The sequence below is a fragment of the Schistocerca cancellata genome, chromosome 5 (genome assembly GCF_023864275.1).
Source record: "Schistocerca cancellata isolate TAMUIC-IGC-003103 chromosome 5, iqSchCanc2.1, whole genome shotgun sequence".
Lineage (NCBI taxonomy): Eukaryota > Metazoa > Arthropoda > Insecta > Orthoptera > Acrididae > Schistocerca > Schistocerca cancellata.
The window spans coordinates 225613175-225635662 of record NC_064630.1 but is presented as its reverse complement, the minus strand read 5'-3'; the positions used below and the strand labels follow the sequence as shown (position 1 = coordinate 225635662).

The 22488-nt window shown below is 42.5% G+C and overlaps 1 protein-coding gene across 5 annotated transcripts in view; it reads left to right on the top strand.

Moving 5' to 3' along the window:
- The window catches only part of LOC126187819 (galectin-4-like), a 146044-nt gene that overhangs the window by 12083 nt on the left and 111473 nt on the right, over window positions 1-22488 (top strand). For all 5 annotated transcript variants that reach the window (XM_049929108.1, XM_049929106.1, XM_049929111.1 and 2 more), the window contains exon 2: window positions 6524-6590. In XM_049929108.1, coding sequence (XP_049785065.1) covers window positions 6567-6590 — 24 coding nt within the window. In that variant the 5' untranslated portion in view covers window positions 6524-6566. The remainder of the gene's footprint in view (window positions 1-6523; window positions 6591-22488) is intronic.

Genomic DNA, 22488 nt, shown 5'->3' with positions numbered 1-22488 from the left:
AATCTGTGAGCTTTTGTAGGTAGTGGTCGTCAGCTGGTGTGTTGACAGCACGTGGCACTATGAGGCAGATATTCAGTGTTTTGTGTCTCACAGTAGTGGTTGAATTTTTTAATGATGTCGCTGTGGTATATGCCAATTTGACAGTGAACTTTGCATGTTGGCAACACTTCTTGCCACAAAGAAAAAGTGCATGTGAAATGATCATTTGAGGCATGTTGACAGACTGAACATTGCGCACAAGTGACTGTGTCCCATTCTCCTGGCTGCAGCGAGAATGTAGCTTTACTTTTACCTCCTTTACACAAAGGACTATATGTAGTAAATTTCTATATCAGTAGATTATTGAGACATATGTTTCAAGGGAATAGGGGAAGAAGAAACTGTGCAAGTCGTGACGGTGGTGCATAAATTTTTATGAGCAGTTCATACAGAAAGCTATGTGGTGAACACACCTTTGGTTGGTAAATAATACATGTTTCTGTGCCTTTGATGTCATAGGGTTTACCTGTGTTGAGGTTGGAGTAAGGGTAGTCAGTTGCGGTACGGAGCAGGTTTTACAGAGGGAACAGTTTCAGTGGTCTGTAGAGATAAATGTCTGGGAATGTCATATGGTTTCAAAGGATGTTGTGGAGGTTAATGTACTGTCATAGTTGGTAGTGTGGAAAGATAGTGGGCAGAGGTGATCTCATCTCAGAGCTAGGCTTGAGAAAGTCATAGTCTCGGAAGAGTAATAATTTGAGGAATTCACAGATTGCGTCGTACTGGAGGAAATGAGGGGTTCTGAGTTTTTTAGAAGTGGGAACTGTGTTTGTAAGATGGTGCAAGGAAAATATTGTCTTGGAAATTTGTTTTTGGTCACAACTTTGTGATAGTTGGTGTAGGTATTGAGAAATTCAGTGTTGTACCAGATACGTGGGCAACAGAGGTTTAGGCTGTGTGGAGGGAGAATTTGTCATCGTAGGACTGATAGTTGTAAAACTGGGGATGTCATCACATATTGGTCGATGTTATTATGGGCTGAAGTTCAGTTGTGATCGCCATTGAAATGGACATTACTGTCAAAAAAAGGTTGTTTTGATTTGGAAAAGAACTAGGTGAATTTGAGTTGTGAAAAAGAGTTAAGGTGTTACAATGGAGGCACTTCTTCAGCATAAGTCCAGACCACAAGATGTCTTTGATAGATCTGTACTGAGCCAAGGGGCCCACTTTCTGTATGCTGAGGAATTCCTGTTCCATATGGCTCAAGAAAGAGTTAACATAGGATGGGCCATCCATGTTTCCTTAATTGTCCTCTTGATTTATTTGTAGGTTTGGCTGTTAACATACCCTTTTTTTTTCTAACATTCCCGATCCATCCCTCCTTCCTCCACGAGTAAGGTAGGAATAGTTCCCCTTACTTTTAAGTGTTTTTGGAATTTCTCTTCCTGAAGGTAAGAAACTAGCCATCAATTCTTGGCCAAAGGATCTGCCACTTGTGTTGTGTTCCAAAGACTCTGATTGAAACTTGGTACAGTCATTCACCCTATAACTAGTGATATGAAACTATGGATCCTTGCATAATTTTGTGAAGTGTTGCTTGCAGTAGGAGGCAAAGAACATTTTAAGCACCCTAGTTGGTGTTATTTTAATTTTTGGCCCCACTCACTGGTAAAAAGTTACCATTTTGACAAATGTTGCATCCAAAATAACTCTTACAATGCAGTTACCATTTGTGTTCTCATTCTGTTTGCTAGATATTTTAAGCCAATGTTATTTGTTTTGAGCCAACTTTGTGTCAGTGATGCAGGTTCTGTTTTAATGTTACCAAATGTCCAGAAAATCTCGAACTTGCATTACATTGAACTTATTTTTGGTTATCCAGGGAAAGAAAAAATCCTGTCAATTGTCATACATTCTGAGGAAGGATTTAAATGCTGGTAATTCAGCCACATGAAAACCAGCAGCAGACAATTTAACTGAGACTTGTTTTCCCCTAATTTCTGGTGGTTTTCAAATGGCAGATCCACTGTGCCCCCAGAATCTATGGGTTGTTGTATAGATCTTCTTATTCTTCACTATTGTTGTCAGTATCAGGACCATCCACTGCAGCTTTAATCACTTTGAGATAAGGTAGGCTTTTATCATTCTGCACACCTTTCCTTGCTATAATGTCCATATTGTTTAGGGTGTAAAAGTCATTCTTGCACAGATAACGTGCTACCAAGTCTAGGAAGAAACTTTTGCAACATGTTATAGAGGTGTCCACTGTTTAGAGTACTCAAGCGTATCATTTCTAGATTTAAAATACTTTGAATTTTAATAATAAAGTGCATATAAATGATGTTTGGAGCTACATTCAGTTTTTGAGTAGAAATAGTATTGTTGTGGATGAATGTGTGATGTGACCAAGTGTGTAATTTAAATGAATTTTTCATGCATAATCTACCATTGTTCCAAATTTAAATTGTGATGATAAATGGGTTAGATTGTTAAATGCACCTGAAAGACAATATTATATAAAGGAAAAAGGAAGTAAATGTAGATGAAATTGAAGATACGATACTGCAAGAAGAATTTGACAGAGCACTGAAATAATGAAGTTGAAACCAGACCCATGGAGTAGATTACATTCTCTCAGAATTGTTGAGATTCTTAGCAGAGCTAGCCTTGACAAACCTATTCCACTTGGTGTTCAAGATACAATGCAGCAGAAATATCCTTGGAGTTCTAGAAGAATATAATAATTCCAATTCCTAAACAGGCAAGGGTTGACAGATATGAATAATGCAGCACTATCCGTTTAAAAAGTTGTTCTTGCAAAGTATTAACACAAATTATACACAGGATAATGGAAAATTTAGTAGAGGCAGACCTCATGGAAGGTCAGTTTGGTTTGTAGATAAATGTAGAAACACGTGAAGCAGTTCTGACCCTAGGACTTACCTTAGAAGATAGCTTAAAGAAGAGGAAAACTACATCATTGCATTTGTAGATTCAGAGAAGCTTTCGATAATTTTTAGCGGAATACACTCATTGAACTTCTGAAGGCAGCAGGAATAAAATACAGGAATCGAAACATTGTTTACAACTAGAACAGAAACAAGACGGGAGTTGTGAGTCAAAGGATGTGAAAGGGAAGCAGTAGTTGAGAAGGAAGTGAGACAATTTTGTAGCCTCTCCCTAATGTAACTCATTCTGTACATTGAGCAGACAGTAAAGGAAAACACTCCTCCAGGAGTGGTTTAAGTTCAGAGAGATGAACTTTTGTCATTTGCCAGTGACATTGAAATTGTCTGAGAGAGAGCAAAAGACGTGGAACAGCAGTTCAACAGAATTGATAGCATCTTGAAAAGAGGTTATAAAATGAACATCAACAAAAATGAAACAAGAATAAAGGAATTTAGCTGAGTTAAATTAGGTATTGTGATATTTGGAGTTAAATTAGGTATTGTGATATTTGGAGTTAAATTAGGTATTGTGATATTTAGGTGTCAAGATAACTGACAGTGGCTAAAGTGGAGAGGATGTAAAGTGAAGCCTTGCAATAATAATAAAAGTGTTTCTGGAAAAGGAGAAATTTGTTAACATGTATATTTAAGTGTTATAAAGTCTTCCTTGAGGTTGTTTGGACTGTGGCCTTATATGGATTTGGAGGTGAAGCGTAGACAGTAAAAAGTTCAGCCAAGAAGAGAATAGAAGCTTTTTAAATGTTTGTTACAGAAGAATGTTGAATATTATATGGGTAGATCACATAACTAATGAGGAGAAACTGATTGGAATTGGGGTGGAAAGAAATTTGTGGCACAAGAACAGATTTGTTGATAGGACACATTCTGAGACTTCAAGGAATCATCAGTTTAGTTTTGGATGGGAGTATGGAGGATAAAAATTGTGGAGTGACCAAGAGATAAATAAGCACGTTTAAGAGGATGTAGGAGGCAGTAGTTATACAGACATGAAGACACTTACACAGGATAGATTAGCTGCATCAAACCAGTCTTCAGACTGACAATGAAATTCAAGTGATAGAAAGTTTGAAAGCTAAAATTCAGAACTGCTAATAATGGCTGTATTCTTTGTTAACTTTGAGCCAGTGGCCATATGAGAGAAACAGGTTAAATATGCTCTCAGTGACTGGCTTTACATTACTTAAATACATTTCAAAAATATAAGTTGCCACAATCTTATCACTATTTCAACAAAAGGAGTGACATTGGATAAGCTTTGCCCTCAGAGAATCTTGCTGTAAGTCCCAATAAAACTATTGATATCTGCATGTGCAGTACATAATGCATTTATATTTTAAAATAATATAATATGAAGTATTATCTTTCAACATTAGGTATGCTACCTATGTTCTTCATTCTGGACCTATATCTTCAGCTGCATCTCCATTCGTACTCTGCAAGCCACCTTACTGTATGTGATTGAGGTTAATTCTGGTATCGCACTGTGGCTCCCGCTTCTCTGTTCCACTAGTAAATGATAGTCTCTAAACCTCCGTATTCACTCTAATTTCTTGAATTTTCTCATTGTGATCATTTCATGAGATGTATGTAGGAGGAGGTAATTTATTGCTTGTGTCTACCAGGAACATACTCTCTCAGAATGTCAGTAGTAAATTTCTCTGTGATGCTCAACTCCTCTCTTGCAGCATATGCTCTGGAGTTTGTTAATCATCCCTGTCATGCTTTCATACTGACTAAATGATCCTGTGATCAAATCTACTGCCCATAGTTGGATATTCTCTCTCTCTCTCTCTCTCTCTCTCTCTCTCTCTCTCTCTCTCTCTCTCTCTCTCCCCCTCCCTCCCTCCCTCCCTCCCTCCCTCCCTCCCTCCCTCCCTCCCCCTCCCTCTCTCTCCTGTTAATCTAATCTGGTAAGGGTCCCAGACTGCTTAGCAGTACTCAACTATCAACTGTTACTAGTGATTTGCCACCAGTAGTGTAACTGTACAGTAGCAGATGTTTTTCCCTTTTTATGCACAATATGTTACATTTATTTACATTCTTGGTCGACTGCCAGTCCCTGCACCATTCACCAATCCTCTGTTGGTCTTCTTGTAGTTCACTACATCTACATCTACATACATACTCTGCAATCCACCATACGGTGCGTGGCGGAGGGTACCTCGTAGCACAACTAGCATCTTCTCTCCCTGTTCCACTCCCAAACAGAACGAGGGAAAAATGACTGCCCTTTGTGGTCTTTCCGCGAAATGTAAGTTGGCGGCAGTAAAATTGCACTGCAGTCAGCCTCAAATGCTGGTTCTCTAAACTTCCTCAGTAGCGAGTCACAAAAAGAACGCCTTCTTTCCTCTAGAGACTCCTACCCGAGTTCCTGAAGCACTTCTGTAACACTTGCGTGATGATCAAACCTACCAGTAACAAATCTAGCAGCCCGCCTCTGAATTGCTTCTATGTCCCCCCTCAATTCGACCTGATAGGAATCCCAAACACTCGAGCAGTACTCAAGAATAGGTCGTATTAGTGTTTTACAAGCGGTCTCCTTTACAGTTGAACCACATCTTCCCAAAATTCTACCAATGAACCGAAGACGACTATCCGCCTTCCCCACAACTGGCATTACATGCTTGTCCCACTTCATATCGCTCTGCAATGTTATGCCCAAATATTTAATCGACGTGACTGTGTCAAGTGCTATGCTACTAATGGAGTATTCAAACATTACAGGATTCTTTTTCCTATTCATCTGCATTAATTTACATTTATCTATATTTAGAGTTAGCTGCCATTCTTTACACCAATCACAAATCCTGTCCAAGTCATCTTGTATCCTCCTACAGTCACTCAATGATGACACTTTCCTGTACACCACAGCATCATCAGCAAACAGCTGCACATTGCTATCCACCCTATCCGAAAGATCATTTATGTAGATAGAATACAACAGCGGACCTACCACACATCCCTGGGGCACTCCAGATGATATCCTCACCTCTGATGAACACTCACCATCGAGGACAACGTTCTGGGTTCTATTACCTAAGAAGTCTTCGAGCCACTCACATATTTGGGAACCAATCCCATGTGCTCATACTTTAGTTAGGAGTCTGCAGTGGGGCACCGAGTCAAATGCTTCCGGAAGTCAAGGAATATGGCATCCGTCTGATACCCTTCATCTATGGTTCGCAAGATATCATGTGAAAAAAGGGCGAGTTGCATTTCGCAGGAGCGGTGCTTTCTAAAGCCGTGCTGATGCATGGACAGCAACTTCTCTGTGCCAAGGAAATTCATTATATTTGAACTGAGAATATGTTCGAGAATCCTGCAAACTACAGCCTTCTTGCATTGCTGTCTTCTTATGGATGACTGCATCACCTGCAGATAGTCTTATGACCTACATTTCCAAGTAATGTCTTACATTTTGCTCTTTTATGTCCTACATTTCATTAAAACTATCTGGTAATTGTACCTTCATTAGATGTTCAAGTCAATGTGACCAGAGAATCAGTGTTATTTTTACCTCTGTTTTCTTCAGTCCACAAGTAATTTAATTTGGTTTCTTTTTCTTTGTTTTTCAGGAGGCGATAGATAACACAGCAACAGTTCTCTGTACAATATATAATGGCGGTGCCATTGTATAATCCAGTAAGTGCCTGTGACATGTTAACAACCTTCTCATAATGTGTGGCATCTGTAATTTTTTTTGTAATTTCTTGAATTCCTAGTTTTTATTAGGAGGATGTTAATCATTAGACTTTAATGGTATACCATTTCTGCCTCAGCAACTGCCATCCATTGTCAGTCCATTAATTCTACAGTAGCCAGTGTCAAAAGTTAAGCTTAACTTATTCTTAATTCCAAAGGAAAGTTTGCAAGTTTATCTAGTATCATGTTAGCACCTCTTCCAGAAAATTCACGAACTAGCAAGAATATACCTCTGCCACTCTGGCAGTCAGTATTTGAAAGCAGATGGAGATAGTGTTTATTTTGCTTCTATATTATTAAAGAAAAATGGGCTGAGGGGAAGGAAATGAATAGTCGAACCATCTGGTAGAATTTTGCACAGTGCATAATTTAATAATGGTAATCAATAGATGTATTTTTTTTACCCTCACGTGTTGTTTACAAGGTTTAGTCGAAAAGTTGTAAATATCATGTATACAAATATTTATGCTATTAATTTTTGGAACAATGGAAAATATAGGATGGAATAATGACAGTATTATGAAAAGAGGCACAACATGCAGCCTGGCATAACGTGCTCAATTTCAGTGGCTGCTCTACTACACGAGTCATTTGGATCCTGCCTTCCACCTCAACCTTTTCTGACCTGCACAGATGGGAGTTATCCTTATAACACATTCTATGCACTTGTAATTATCCTGGCCTCAACCTACAGTTACATACTGCCACACTCTCCACCCAACAGTTTCCACCCTGTCTGTCCCATCATCTCCTCCTCATTCTCATCTCCCACCCTCTTTGTTTGCCACCCTCTGCCCATGAACCCACCCATCTTTCCCTGCTCCTTTCCTTTTTTTGCTCTGTTTTCCCCAACTTCCTGCCTCGCAATCTCCTGATGGTGCACCTGTTGGCATTATAGTCCCTGCACATTCCACCAAGAAATGCTCCTCTCTACCTCCCCTCCCCCCTCCCCCATATATAGCTATCCATTCCCCTTCCCCAGACCGTCCAGATTGCTGCTTTCATGCCATGTGAAATTTGCAATCTGGCCAAAGCTGCTGGAGTTGGCGGTTATGGCTGTGAGAGGTGTGCTTGCTTGTGTGATTGAATGGTGTGTGTTTCTCTGTTTCTGACGTAGGCTGTGGCCAAAAGTTTCTGTGTGTCTTTAATTGTGCCTGTCTGCAGCTTAACATGTCATCTTTACAGTTAGTGGCAGTCTGTCTTTTCCTGCAATTTTAATATTATGAAAAGGATAGATTGCTACTCACCATGTAGTGGAGATGTTGAGTCGCAGACAGGCACAACAAAAAGACTGATAAACAAGTAAGCTTCCGACCAAAAGGCCTTCTTCTACAGTACAAACACACACACACACACACACACACACATATATATATATATATATATATATATATATATATATATATATATATATATATTCATGGAAGCACAACTCTCACACATGTGACCATTGTCTCTGGCTGCCGAGGCCAGATATAATGTTCTTCACTTCAGTGACTGCTCTCAGTGTGTACTATCTGGATCCTTCCCACCAACACCAGCTTTTCTGAACTGTGCTAGTGGAAACTCTCCCTGCTAAACATCTTACTTTTCTGTAACCCCCTTGGCCTCGACCTTCGTTAGTCCTGTCCTACACCCACCTGTTCTCCTTCCTGCTGTCACTCTAGCATTACACAACCTTCTGTTTCACCAATGCACCCACAATCTCTTCACTTATCTCTTTTTGCCCTCCCTCACCTGCCCCCCCCCCCCCCCCAACTCCACCACCCTTTGTAATCTCCTGACTGCAACTAGCTGCCTCCCCCTGCGGGTTCGGGGGGTAAGAATAGGCCCGCAGTATTCCTGCCTGTCATAAGAGGCGACTAAAAGGAGCCTCAAACGTTTCAGCCCTCGTGATGGTTTCCTCTTGGGTTTGACCACCATATTTCAAAATTATTCCGAAGAGTGAGCCAATTAGGGAAGGGTGCCTTACTTGGTGCATTGTGTCCATCGTGCATTGATACCTTTAACCAGCTTATTCGTCGTTGCATTGCAGTCCCGCTCGCTTGCCATCTCTTGGGCGAGGGTACATTCCAGGGTGCGATTTCCGCCATGCACTCTGCAGTGTCGCTTTTTGTGCTGGCGACGACCATGGACCACTTGCCACCTCATATCGAGCACGGTAGCCAGTCCGTTGTGGTGGGGCCGCCATGTACCCTGTTGGTTGTAGCCCCCTGACAACACAGGGATCGCTCTACTAATGCCTGCACCATTAACTCCCCACGTATGCCCAGGAGTAGATGCCTATCTCCCTGGGGCATAGGGACACCCGGCAATGGCCATCCTGCCAGGTGGCCCTTGCTGTGGCTGGGTGGTGCCCATGGGGAGGGCCCTTGGTTGGAGTAGGTGGCATCAGGGTGGATGACATGCAATGAAGCATGGCACATCTTCTCTTGCTGGTGGCCAACCACCAGCAGTCTCTAAGCGTTTGAAGTCTCACATTAATGCTAACATGTATGACCCCAAATTGTTCCCATCCCTGGCCACACCATGGGAGGAACAAAAGGCTATGAATGACAGTGAGACGTATTCGCCCTGGTATCTAGTCTGTACGAGAGCTGATGGGGAATCCTTTGTGTCCACGAAGCCTCAGTTCTTTGTAGAGCATTTAGAGGACAAGTTCAGGGAGGTGGAGGGCTTTTTAAAAATGCGGTCTGGGTCAGTCTTGATAAAAACAGCATCCTCTGCCCAGTCACGGTCACTACTCGCTTGTAAGAAGCTGGGGGATGTTTCTGTTACTATCATGCCTCATAAAAGCTTAAATATGGTCCAGGACATTATCTTCTGCCGGGATCTTCTTTTACAGTCGGATGACGAGCTGCACGCAAACTTAGAGTGACAAGGTGTCCTTCGTCCGGCGCGTCCACCGGGGTCCGAGGGATAATCGGGTTGCCACCGCTACCTTCATCTCGGCCTTCGAGGGTGACACATTACCTGAGAAAGTGAAGTTGATGCTCTACCGCTGTGATGTCATGCCATATATCCCTCCCCGATGCGGTACTTCAGGTGTTGGAAATTCAGCCATATGTCTCCCCACTGTGCTTCCAGCTTCATATGTCACGATTGTGGTTGTCCATCCCATCCTGATACTCCATGTGCCTTGCCTCCCACCTGTGTCAACTGCAGAGAGCACCATCCCCCTTGCTCGCTGGACTGTAAGATTCTACAGAAGGAAAGGAAAATAATGTAATACAAGATCCTGGACTGATTGACCTACACTGAGGCTAAACAGAAATTTGAACGGCTTAATCATGTGCGCATGACATCTTCTTATGCGGCCACTGTCACTCCTGTTACAGCTCCATCTGTTGGACCACATACAGTCAGCTCTCAGAGCCGAAGGACCACACCTGCCCCCTTGATGGTGGGGTTACTTCCTTCCCTGTTGCTCCTGCACCACCTACCTCAGGAGCAGCACGCCCCCCCCCCCCTCCCCCCCAACCATCGGGGACACAAGTCCCCACTTCAAAGCCAGAGAAGTGTAAGTCGTCTTTGGCTTCTCCCACTAGGAAAGGATCCCTTGGGTCATTCCCTTCCCAGGTTCCTACCAGTGGCAAACCAGACACTCGCCAGGGGCTGAAGAAGCCCCATGTAGCTGGTCGTAGGGCTTCCCGGTCCTCTTCAGCCTTGGAGACTGAATCAAAGAAACCCTCCCAGCAAGGGCAGCCAAAGGAACAGCGTGAAAAATCGAAATCGAAGACCTCTGATACCAAGGAAATTGTGGTGGCACCCACTCCACTGCCACCTACAAGCTCTGCGTCTGAGGATGGGGTGGAGATTCTGGTGTCCGTTGAGGACCTAGATCTCGCTGGTCCCTCAGACTCATGGATGTCGCTCCCGTTGGTACTCAGTCAGTGGCACAGGTGACCCAGCAGCATAATCTGTCTCCTCGGTCCCTTCACGCCTTTCTCGGCCATGGAAAATGTCATCCTCCAGTGGAACTTCAGCGGTTTTTTCCACCATCTTGCTGAGCTCTGACAACTTCTCAGCCTTCACCCTTTCCTCTGCATTGCTCTTCCGGAAACTTGGTTTCTGGTGATGCGAACCCCCACCCTCCGTGGCTATTGGGGTTATTATAAGAACCGGGCAGCTCATGAGAGGGTATCAGGTGGCGTCTGCATCTACGTCCTTCACTCTCTTTACAGCGAGTCTGTCCCTCTACAAACACCTTTAGAGGCTGTCGCTGTTCAGGTGTGGACGCCTCAGGCCATTACTGTCTGCAGTCTCTATCTTCCACCGGATGGTGATGTCCCGCAGCATGTCCTGGCTGCACTGATAGCCCAATTGCCGCCACCTGTTACTGGGCGACTTCAGCGCCCATAACCCTCTGTGAGGTGGATAGTGGCAACAGGCAGCATCTTTGAGCAAGTATTGGCACAGCTCGACCTTTCTCTTTTTGTGCCTTGGTGGTCGCCCAGGATCGCTAAGGCGATTAAAGATCACAGGCAGGCACTCCAGCATCACAAGCGGCATCCCTCATTGGAACACCTCATTGCCTTTAAATGGCTCCATGTGCGAGCCACCACCTCATTCGCCAATGCAAGCAGGACTGCTGGGAAAGGTATGTCTCCACCATTGGCCTCTGTACCTCTCCACTGCAGGTTTGGGCCAAGATTAGGCGACTCTATGGCTATCAGACCCCCATCAGTGTACCTGTGCTTTCACTGAATGGAGCAGTCTGTACTGACTCCAACACAATTGCAAACTGCTTAGCAGAGCATTTTGCTCAGAGTTCCACTTCTGCAAATTACCCACTGGCCTTCCACTCCCTGAAACAACAGTTGGAATGTCGGAGCCTTTCATTTCACACGCACCACCCTGAATCGTACAATGCTCCGTTCAGTGAGTGGGAATTCCTAAGTGCCCTAGCCGCTTGCCCTGATACAGCTCCTGGGCCAGACCGCATCCACTGTCAGATGCTGAAACACCTCTCGATGGACTGCCAGTGTCACCTCCTAGACCTTTTCAACTGTATCTGGGTGAGGGTGAATTCCCATTGCAATGGTGGGAAAGCATCATAATCCCTGTGTTGAAACCTGGCAAGAACCCACTGGAGGTGGACAGCTACCGCCCCATTAGCCTAACCAACATTCTTTGCAAGTTGCTTGAACTCGTGGTGAGCTGGATGTTGAGTTGGGTACTTGAATCTCAGGGCCTTCTGGCTCCATCTCGGGTTGGGTTCCATAAGGGTTGATAATCTGGCATGCCTGGAGTCTGCCATCTGTACGGCCTTTGCTCACCGTCAGCATCTGGTTGCCATCTTTTTTGACATGCAGAAGGCATACGATACGACATGGCGACATCAATTCCTCTCTACGCTTCATGGTTGGGGTCTTCGGGGTCCGATCCCAATTTTCATACAAAATTTTCTGTCGCTTCGTTCCTTCCGCGTGCAAGTTGCGGCCTCCCATAGTTCCTCCCGAATTCAGGAGAATGGGGTACCGCAAGGATCTGTCTTAAGTGTCTGCCTCTTTTTAATTGCAATTAATGGACTCGCTGCGGCGGTGGGAATGTCTGTCTCAGCTTCCTTTTATGCTGACAATTTCTGCCTCTACTATAGCTCCACTGGCATTGCAGCTGCTGAACGGCGCTATCCGCAAGGCGCAGTTTTGGGCTGTAGCGCATGGATTCCAGTTTTCGGCTGCCAAGATCTGCGTTATGCATTTCTGCCAGCGACGCAGTGTTCATCCTGAGCCATGGCTTTATCTTGATGGTAAAGCTCTTGCTGTGGTGGAGACGCATCGGTTTTTGGGATTGGTTTTTGATACCCCCGTTGACTTGACTCCCTCATATTCGGCAACTTAAATAGATGTGCTGGTGGCATCTTAACGCTCTTAATTGCTTGAGTTACACCAGCTGGTGTGCCGATCGGTCTACCCTTCTACAGCTGTACCAGGCATTCATTCAGTCCTGTCTAGATTATGGGAGCCTGGCTTACGGTTCGGCATCCCCTTCCACATTGCGGTTGTTGGACCCCATCCTTCACAGCGGGATCCGACTCGCCATTGGAGCTTTCTGGACAAGCCCTGTCAACAGCATACTTGTGGAGGCAGGTGCCCCTCCATTGCAGTTCCGGTGCCAACGATTACTGGCTGCTTGTACTACACACATTTGTAGCTTGTCCGGGCATCCCAATTATTGTCTCCTGTTCCCTCAGTCGATCATCCATCTTCTGGAATGGCGGCCCCGGTCAGGGTGTACAGTTGCAGTTCGCGTCAGAGCTCTTCTCTCTGGGCTTGAGGTTTTCCCTCTTCCACCTCTTTTCCGGGCCCCTCTGTGTATACCCCCATGGTGTGTGCCCCGCCCATGCTTTCGGCTCGATTTGGCACAGGGCCCGAAGGACTCAGTCCCTCCTGAGACCCTCCGCCCTCCGCTTTCTTTCCATCCTTGCCATGTATCAGGGCTGTGGCGTTGTCTACACTGACGGTTCAATGGTTGCTGGTCGTGTCGGTTATGCTCTCACTCAAGGGGACCGTTACGAACAACACTCATTGCCGGCTGGCTGCAGTGTTCTCACTGCCGAGCTGGTCGCCATCTCTCGTCCCCTAGTGTATGTCCGCTCCTGCTCAGGTGAGTCCTTCGTTATCTGTAGTGACTCCCTGAGTGGTTTACGAGCTATCGACCAGTGTTTCCCCTCGCTGTTGTTTGGTGATGGCTATCCAGGAGTCCCTCCATACTCTTGCCCGTTGCAGCCGCTCTATGGTCTTTACGTTGACACTGGGTCATGTCGGATCCCGGAAAATGAACATGTTGACATGCTGGCCAAACAGGCTGTCAGTGCACCAGCCTTGGAGATTGGCCTTTCGGAGAGTGACCTCAGGTCAGTTTTGTGGCAGAAGGTACTTCGCACATGGGGTGAAGAATGGCGCACCCTTCCTTCACCCAACAAACTTTTGGCCATCAAGAAGGCTACTGGTGCATGGCGCTCCTCCTTGCAGGTCTCTCGCAAGGACTCTGTTGTCCTCTGCTGGCTGCGCATTGGCCACACCTGGATGATGCACAGCTATTTATTGCGCTGCGAGGACCCACCTTTATGTCGCTGCGGGTTAGCTTTGACGGTGGTCTACATCTTGTTGGACTGCTCGCTTTTGACTCCACAACTCCGCTCAGGCAGATGTTTGCGCTGCCTGATACGCTTCCTGCACTTTTATCAGATGATATTGTGATGGCATATTTAGTTTTGAGTTTTAGTCATGCAGGGGGTTTTTATCGCTTGATCTAAGTGCTTGTCCTTTTTTTTTGTGTTGAGTCTGGCCTTTGGCCTACGATTTTAGACTGGGGTTTTTAGTGCGTTTCTTGGTGGATGGCTTTTCCTTTTTTGTTTGTATGGTCAGCCAACCACTGTCACACTCGGTGTGATTTTAATTCCTTTTGTCTGGTCTCTGTCTGTGTCTTTCTTGTCCTGTGTCGTCTCTTGTCATCTCCATTGTTTGTTTTTATTCTTTGTGGGTGTTTCAAGTTCATGGAAAAAGGAACTGATGGCCCTAGTAGTCTGGTCCCTTCAATCCCACAAACCAACCAAACAACCCAGCTGCCCTACCCCCCCCCCCCCCCCCCCCCACACACACACACACACACACATCCCTGTATTCTCCCACAAGCAGCAGTTTACTGTCCCTCCCACACTTACCCTCCTATCCCTCATCCTCCCCACCCGAGCCTCCTCCTTACCCCCACCACTCAGATTGCTTCTCCCATCATGTGCAGTTGCTTGCAGCCTGTCCTCGGCAGCCAGAGTCAGTGGTCACGCGTGTTTGAGTTGCACTTGTGTGTGTGTGTGTGTGTGTGTGTGTGTGTGTGTGTGTGTGTACACTTTAACATTTGACTTGGGCTAATTTTTTTCTCAGAAGGTTTAATTTTTATTATGTTTATATGCATTGTGACAGTCACAACCTTCATAGACGGTCTACACAAAGCACAAAATGAGGGTTGTGTGTATCTCATTACAAAACAGAATTTACTCTCATTATTCCAAATTGCTTTCCAGGTCTTTCGTGATCTTGACTAGATTTTTTTTTTTTACCTCCACTGTGAGCACCTTCTCTGAAAGGACCAAAGAAAAGTAGCGTGCATAATGTGTTCTTTTGAGTAAAGCACTTCTCACGTTCTTGGCTTCATGTTTGGTGGTGAGGTATTTCATTACATTACTCCATTTAATAAGGAAAGGTGTGGGGCAAAAGCTATCAGTAAGAGTAAATTAATCACTCATTTCCTTTGTTAAATGTTCATTGCATGATCTGTGGAAGATGTCATAGTGATTGTGAACCATAGGACCTGAGAGTAGAGATCAGTAATCACACACTAGATGAGGCTTCCTGTGTGAAGTTCTTAGGCATCACAATCAGTAATAAACTGAGATGCCACTAAAAAGTTCATTTCTGCCTGCTTCATACTTAGGAATTTCTTATTGTGTTTGTCTGCTGACAAGATTGATGGTAATCTATGGACACTATCATTCAATACTCATGGACATGGGACAGTAACTTACAGTATAAGTAATGTAAATGGAACCACAGAGTCATGGTGACTACCGTATTTTCTCGAATCTAAGCCGCACTTTTTTTCCGGTTTTCGTAATCCAAAAAACCGCCTGCGGCTTAGAATCGAGTGCAAAGCAAGCGGAAGTTATGAAAAATGTTGGTACGTGCCGCCACAACTAACTTCTGCCGTCGAATATATGTAGCGCGACACAGGCATGTTTTGTAGGCACAAAGATAAATACTGGCGCCAAAACCTCTGCGTCAGTAAATAAATTAAAAAAAAAAAGTGGAAGACGAGCTTTTTTTCTCCGCCGCGAGTTTCGACCACTGCATTTTCATACATTATCCAACGAAGTAAATACAAATTCCGTATTGTTCATCTTCGAATGTAGCACAATTTCAGTGTACTACGAAAATCTGACTGGCAAGACTGTTTGGGATGTTTGTCAATATGGCCAACTCTACGTTCTGAATTTTTTCCTATCTGTGAGAAGAGATTGTTGCTAATGGGAACCTGATGAAATTTGAATCACATACAGTATTCTCTTCATCATAAGAATAATATGAATATAAACATTTTGCCATGTATTCTTTTGTGTTTGCTGCTATCTCATTTAAATCCTGTCTGCCGAATAAACTACGAAACTAGAGTGAGACAACAGCAAACGCGGAAGAATATACGTATCGTGTCATGTTTATATTCGTATTATTCTTATGCCTAATAATGATACAGTCTGAAATGAAGCACGGCAAGTGACTAGATTTTTAAATCTAAGATGACTCTAATTTCTGTGCAGAATTTGATGTAATAAAGAAGCGGCCGCAAAGATTTTCAAACGGAGAAAAATTTTCGCCTAACTCTCGTTCAGAACATGTTCTATCATACGCAGTCTATTATTTGATTCTTGTTGATCATTATCAAAGAAAGCAGCAGTGTAAGTAACAACAAATAGCAGTCTCTTGCCATTGTTTCGCTAATGAGACGATTCCTCTCTCTTTTTTTTTTAATTGTACGCGGCGGTAGCGCGCACAAAAGCAAGCCATGCCGCGAGCCGCGACAGGCCGTAAACACGCACTATCAGAATGCGACAAACAATGCATGACACAGTGCAGTAATGCATTTTCAGCTTAAGAGTGACGCAAACACCTATAACAAAGAAAACGGCACTTATCAGATCAAAGCAAAATAAGCAATCGATTCAAACCAGACGAAGCACGTGAAAAAGGAAGGGTACCCGTATAAATACGGACGGAGCGCCTGACGCATAGCAATGGCTACGTCGTAAAGCTTAACTGCTAAGCCTACGACTCGAACCAAACTACTGTAGCTGTATTGTCATTCATTCGACCTAAATTGTGTCTCATATTACAATGGACCAACTTTGTTTCGATTTGGAGATGTGGCCTAAAACTTTTCTCTCCCCTTGAATTTAGAGTCTCAAATTTCAGGTGCGGCTTAGATTCGGGAAATTTTTTTTCCCTTGATTTCGAGTCTCATTTTTCAGGTGCGGCTTAGATTCGAGTGCGGCTTAGATTCGAGTAAATACGGTACACCTTCAGAACATGCATTCCTAATGAACAGGTGTCCACAGCACCGAGTTATTGTATGGATCCTATGATAGATGAGCCAATGACTGGAAGTACTGAGACCTAAAGATGACACAAATGTAGCATTGAAACTTAATAAATACTTTGAAAATATGGCTGTGGTGTCCCATTTCCATTACTAATTAGTCAATAATGTTGTGTGGCATTATCTTCTGGGACAATGCTGCTAAATCCAAAAATGGTTTTATTCTACAGGAGCATATAATGATATTAAACAAAGTTGATAATCAAACATCTTTCAGAAGTCACTTCAGGTACCATGTGATTCTTATACTCACATGCAAATATATATTTTACTCCCTACTGATATTTGTGCTTAACAGTACTGAATTGTGCTTAACAGTACTGAATTTAGAATGAACAAAGAAATTCACAGGCAGGGTACTAGAAGTAAACACAGATCGATGGTAGACATCAGACAAGAAATTGGAGAACCCAAAATATTTAGAAACAATCTAAGAGTACGTTATCAGACACTTCCCTTATAATTCATCAGAATATATGGACTTTTGGATGTAAATTCTGGTTAACATTAATGTTAAACTGAAACATGATGTTAACTTTGCCAGTGTACAGGTTGTGTAATAACTAATAGCAAAAAGTGACAGAAGAGAAAGTACATGATGATAAAATCAAAAAATTCTATTAAACATGACTTCAGATATGATCCATTTGCAAGATAATTGTAAATGTATGGTCATGAGCCACCACTGACTTCAACAAGAAATATTGTCCTAATTGCTAGAAATGCATTTGAAATGTAAAGTTTTCAAAAGTCCCCTTATAATTAGATTCGAATTTCACCCATGGACTTAGCTTTAGAAGAAATACAATACTACTTCAATACATTGCATATTACAGTTTACTGTACACATGTTCCCGTTGAAGGTGGTATTCCAGATGTAATCCTCGCATTGTGATGCAATACTACATTCATCTCTGAAGAGAGTTAAGAATTCTTTCAAACTCCTTGTATCATATATCATAAAGCTTATGAGACTGTACAGTTCACTGCTCCAGTTATTCAACTGTATCAACAGGAGTTTTATACACAGAAAAATGCACTCAAATGATCTTGGAGGCCAAGATACAGACCTTATCTTGCCCATATATCTGGAACCATTTTTACTAGTTATACATGACATTTCACATCAGCCACAAAATGTGCTGGTGCACCATCATGCATGTAGCACATTTTGCAAGCAACAGTATTTCTAATCAAGACCACAAAAGACATGATACACAATCTGCAACAATGGGGGTACATTCTGTACACATTGAAAATCATACAGAAGTAACTGGTATCCCATAACCGAACATTTGCAGTTATTTTGCAAATGGCTCCTTTACAGCCCCATGTTTACTAGAAAGTATTCATTCATATTATACTTTCATTCATGTCGGTTTTTGCTATTGTTATACTTCATTTGATATTAGCTTAGCGACCGCTGCTTTGTTCATGTAGTCTATGTGGTCTGCAGAGAATTTTTTATTTGTTTGTTTTCTTTAATCAAATTTTTATGTTGTTCACAAACCGCAACACCTAAACTTTTCACGCTAGTTAAGGCCATAGGAAACTGGTCTTTTCTGAATGCACTTCTGACCAGAAGGCAATTCTGGTAGCTAGAGTTCAGTATTTTTCTTAATCATGCATTTTGCATTCCTGTGATTATATTTACATAGAAATCCCCAAAAACATGAAACTTTCCGCCTTTCGAGGGCAAGTGTTCTACCGACTGAAGTATGCAAGCAAGTATGCAAGTATACGACCCATCCCAACAGCCTAAATTCTGACAGTACCTCATCTCCTACATTCCAAACTGCACAGAAACTCTAAATTTTGAAGCCTAGCTTCAAAATTTCCTCAGTAGTGACATGTTCAAAACGCCTTTCATACCCTATTTCACTCCCTTAGAGGTGCAATTTCAAACAATCCCTTCTTAAACAATGCCTACAGTACAAGACCAGTGCCTCTTCCAAATTTCAATTTTCTGTCCTTAACAGTTTTGGCTGGGTGATGATGAATCAGTGAATCAGTCTTGCCCTATTTCACCCCTGTAGGGACTGAATTTCCAAAAACAGCAACCACATATTTTTCCATTTCTAACTGAAAAGCCAAAGACCAGTTTTCAAAGATATTTCTCTAAAAATGCTTCCATAATGTAACAGTTTCATAAAACATTTCACACACTTAAGGGTTGAATTTCCAAAAATAGTGAAACTTTTTTTTTTTTTAATTTCTAGCAGAGAAGCTAAATACAAATTTTCATAGGTTTAGCTACTAAAGTGCATGCATAAAGAAATGCCTTCATAAAAGACATTCATCCCTTATTTCACCCCCACAGGGATTGAATTTCTGAAAACAGTGAAACACATCTCTTTGCATTTCCAACCAAGAAGACGAATTCAAATTTTCATAGATTTAGCTGAAAAAATGCTTTCATGATGTAATATTTTTATAAAACCATTCATCCGCTATTTCACCTCATTAGGGGTTGAATTTTAAAAAAAAAAGTATATTATTTTGTTTGTAACCAAGAGGTCAGATACCAGTTTTCATAAATGTAGCTTTAAAATTAGGGAATGATGGACAGGAACAAGGGGAAAGAAATACAGTAGAAGAAGAATGGGTAGCTTTGAGAGATGAAGTAGTGGAGGCAGCAGAGGATAAAGTAGGTAAATAAACGAGGGCTAGTAGAAATCCTTGGATAATGGAAGAGATATTGAATTTAATTGATGAAAGGAGAAAATATAAAAATGTAGTAAATGAAGCAGGCAAAAATGAATACAAATGTCTCAAAAACGAGATCGACAGGAAGTGCAGAATGGCTAAGCAGGGATGGCTAGAGGACAAATGTAAGGATGTAGAGGCATAAATCACTAGGGGTAAGACAGATAATGCCTACAGGAAAATTAAAGAGACCTTTGGAGTAAAGAGAACCACTTGTATGAATATCGAGAACACAGATGGAAAACTACTTCTAAGCAAAGAAGGGAAAGCAGAAAGGTGTGAGATATGATACTGCGTGAAGAATTTGACAGAGCACTGAAAGAACTAAGTCGAAACAAGGCCGCAGGAGTAGACAACATTCATTAGAACTACTGACAGCCTTGGGAGAACCAGTCCTGAAAAACCCTACCACCTGGTGAGCAAGATGTATGAGACGGGCAAAATACCCTCAGACTTCAAGAGTAATATAATAATTCCAATCCCAAAGAAAGCAGGTGTTTACATATGTGAAAACTGCCAAACTATCAGTTTCATAAGCCATGGCTGCAAAATACTGACATGAATTCTTTACAGACAAATGGAAAAACTGGTATAAGCCGACCTCAGGGAAGATCAGTTTGGATTCTGTAGAAATGTTGGAACACATGAAGCAATACTGACCGTATGACTTATCTTAGAAGATAAGTTAAGGAAAGGCAAACCTACATTTCTAGCATTTGTAGGCTTAGAAAAAGCTTTTGACGATGTTGACTGGAATACTCTCTCTCAAATTCTGAAGGTAAAATACAGGTGTAAAATACAGGGGTAAAATACAGGGAGCAAAAGGCTATTTACAATTTGTACAGAAACCAGATGGCAGATATAAGAGTCGAGGGACATGAAATGGAAGCAGTGGTTGGGAAGGGAGTGAGACAGGGCGTAGCCTATCCCCGATGCTATTCAATCTGTATATTGAGCAAGCAATAAAGGAAACAAAAGAAAAGTTCGGAGTAGGTATTAAAATCCTTGGAGAAGAAATAAAAAATTTGAGGTTCACCGATGACATTGTAATTCTGTCAGAGACAGTAAAGGACTTGGAAGAGCTGTTGAATGGAATGGACAGTGTCTTGAAAGGAGGATATAAGATGAACATCAACAAAAGCAAAATAAGGATAATGAAATGTAGTCAAATTAAATCAGGTGATGTGAGGAATTAGATTAGGAAATGAGACACTTAGAGAGGTAGATGAGTTTTGCTATTTGGGGATCAAAGTAACTGATAATGGTCGAAGTAGAGAGGATATAAAATGTAGACTGGCAATGGCAAGAAAAGTGTTTCTGAAAAAGAGAAATTTGTTAACATTGAGTATAGGTTTAAGTGTCAAGAAGTCTGTTCTAAAAGTATTTGTAGGGATTGTAGCCATGTATGGATGTAAAATATGGATGATAAATAGTTTAGACAAGAAGAGAATAGAAGCGTTCGAAATGCGGTGCTACAGAAGAATGCTGACGATTAGATGTGTAGATCACATAACTAATGAGGAGGTACTGAACAGAATTGGGGGGAGGGGGGGGGGAGGAGGATTTGTGGCACAACTTGACTAGAAGAAGGGATCGGTTGGTAGGACATGTTCTGAGGCATCAAGGGATCACCAATTTAGTATTGGAGGGCAGCATGGAGGGTAAAAATATGTGAAGACCAAGAGATGAATGTAGGGTGCAGTAGTTACTTGGAGATGAAAAAGCTTGCACAGGATAGAGTAGCATGGAGAGCTGCATCATATCAGTCTCTGGACTGAAGACCACAACAGTAGCTTTAAAAATATTTAGTAGTACTTTAATAATGATTTATTTTCAGTAACAGTTCCACCCACTACTTTACACCTACAGAGGTTAAATTTCCAAAATTGTAAGGTATGTATTTCTTTATTTCTGGCCAAAAACCAAATACCAAATTCGTAGGTCTACCTTCAGAATTGTCTTAATAGTTTCAGAAAACCTTCATCCTCTATTTCAGCCCCTTAGGGGCGGGATTTCAAAAAATCCATTCGTAAATGATCCTTACAGTATAAGGTCAACAATCTCTCCAAATTTCAAATTTCTGTATCAGTTTGGGCTAGGCAGTGATGATACATAATTGTGAGAAGACTGACACTAGTCATAATTTGTTGTCAGTATATTTGACAGCAGGAGCCTTTAGGTCCCTCGCACCCGAATAGGTGAATACCAGACTGGTAACCATGACTCGCCTCAGTTACACTAAGCACAAACACTTAAAAAACTTGTTCACACTGTCAGCAGGGATAACGCTAGATGCAGAAGATAGATGGAGTTCACAAATTCTCTGTCCCGGCTGGAGGGGAGAGATGGGGGGAGGGGGGGGGGGCGTTCAACTGGAAGTGATCTGGAAACCTCTGCCTCTGACATTGCAAAATCTAGATCAACACACTAACCCTGTGAAGACAAGTGATGAAACCCTGGGAAAGGAAAAGACGTTAACAGCCTGTAATGCATACTTTTGTTTGTTATGGTAGGAATGAAATCGTTCTACGCCTCTGAAGAATCTCTTTGTGAAGGTATCTGTTCCAGGCAGGCCACAGCAGCCAGCCACAGGATATTCAGGCCAGTCATCTGCGTATTTTTGCAGTGAATGCTCCAATAATATTAGTGTAACAATCTACAGTGCAGTGCTTAAATAAAGTCAGTTACTTGCAGAGCTTTTAATACCAACCCTCCCAACACCGTTAACTCTAATGTTCTTTTGTCACCAGCCTCACTATAAAAGGTTCACCCTGTGAAGATGAGGACAGTTGTTCTAAATGGAACTTGGTGGCCCATCTGAAAGTTGTGAAGACAAACGTCTGTTCATAAGGATTGTCAAATCTTCGGGAAACTGATGCAAATCAGACACTACACACGCGCCTAGCTTTATCATTGCACAAAGATTATGCTGATCACTGAAAAAGGATTGACAGCACATAGGACATTTAACACTTATAGG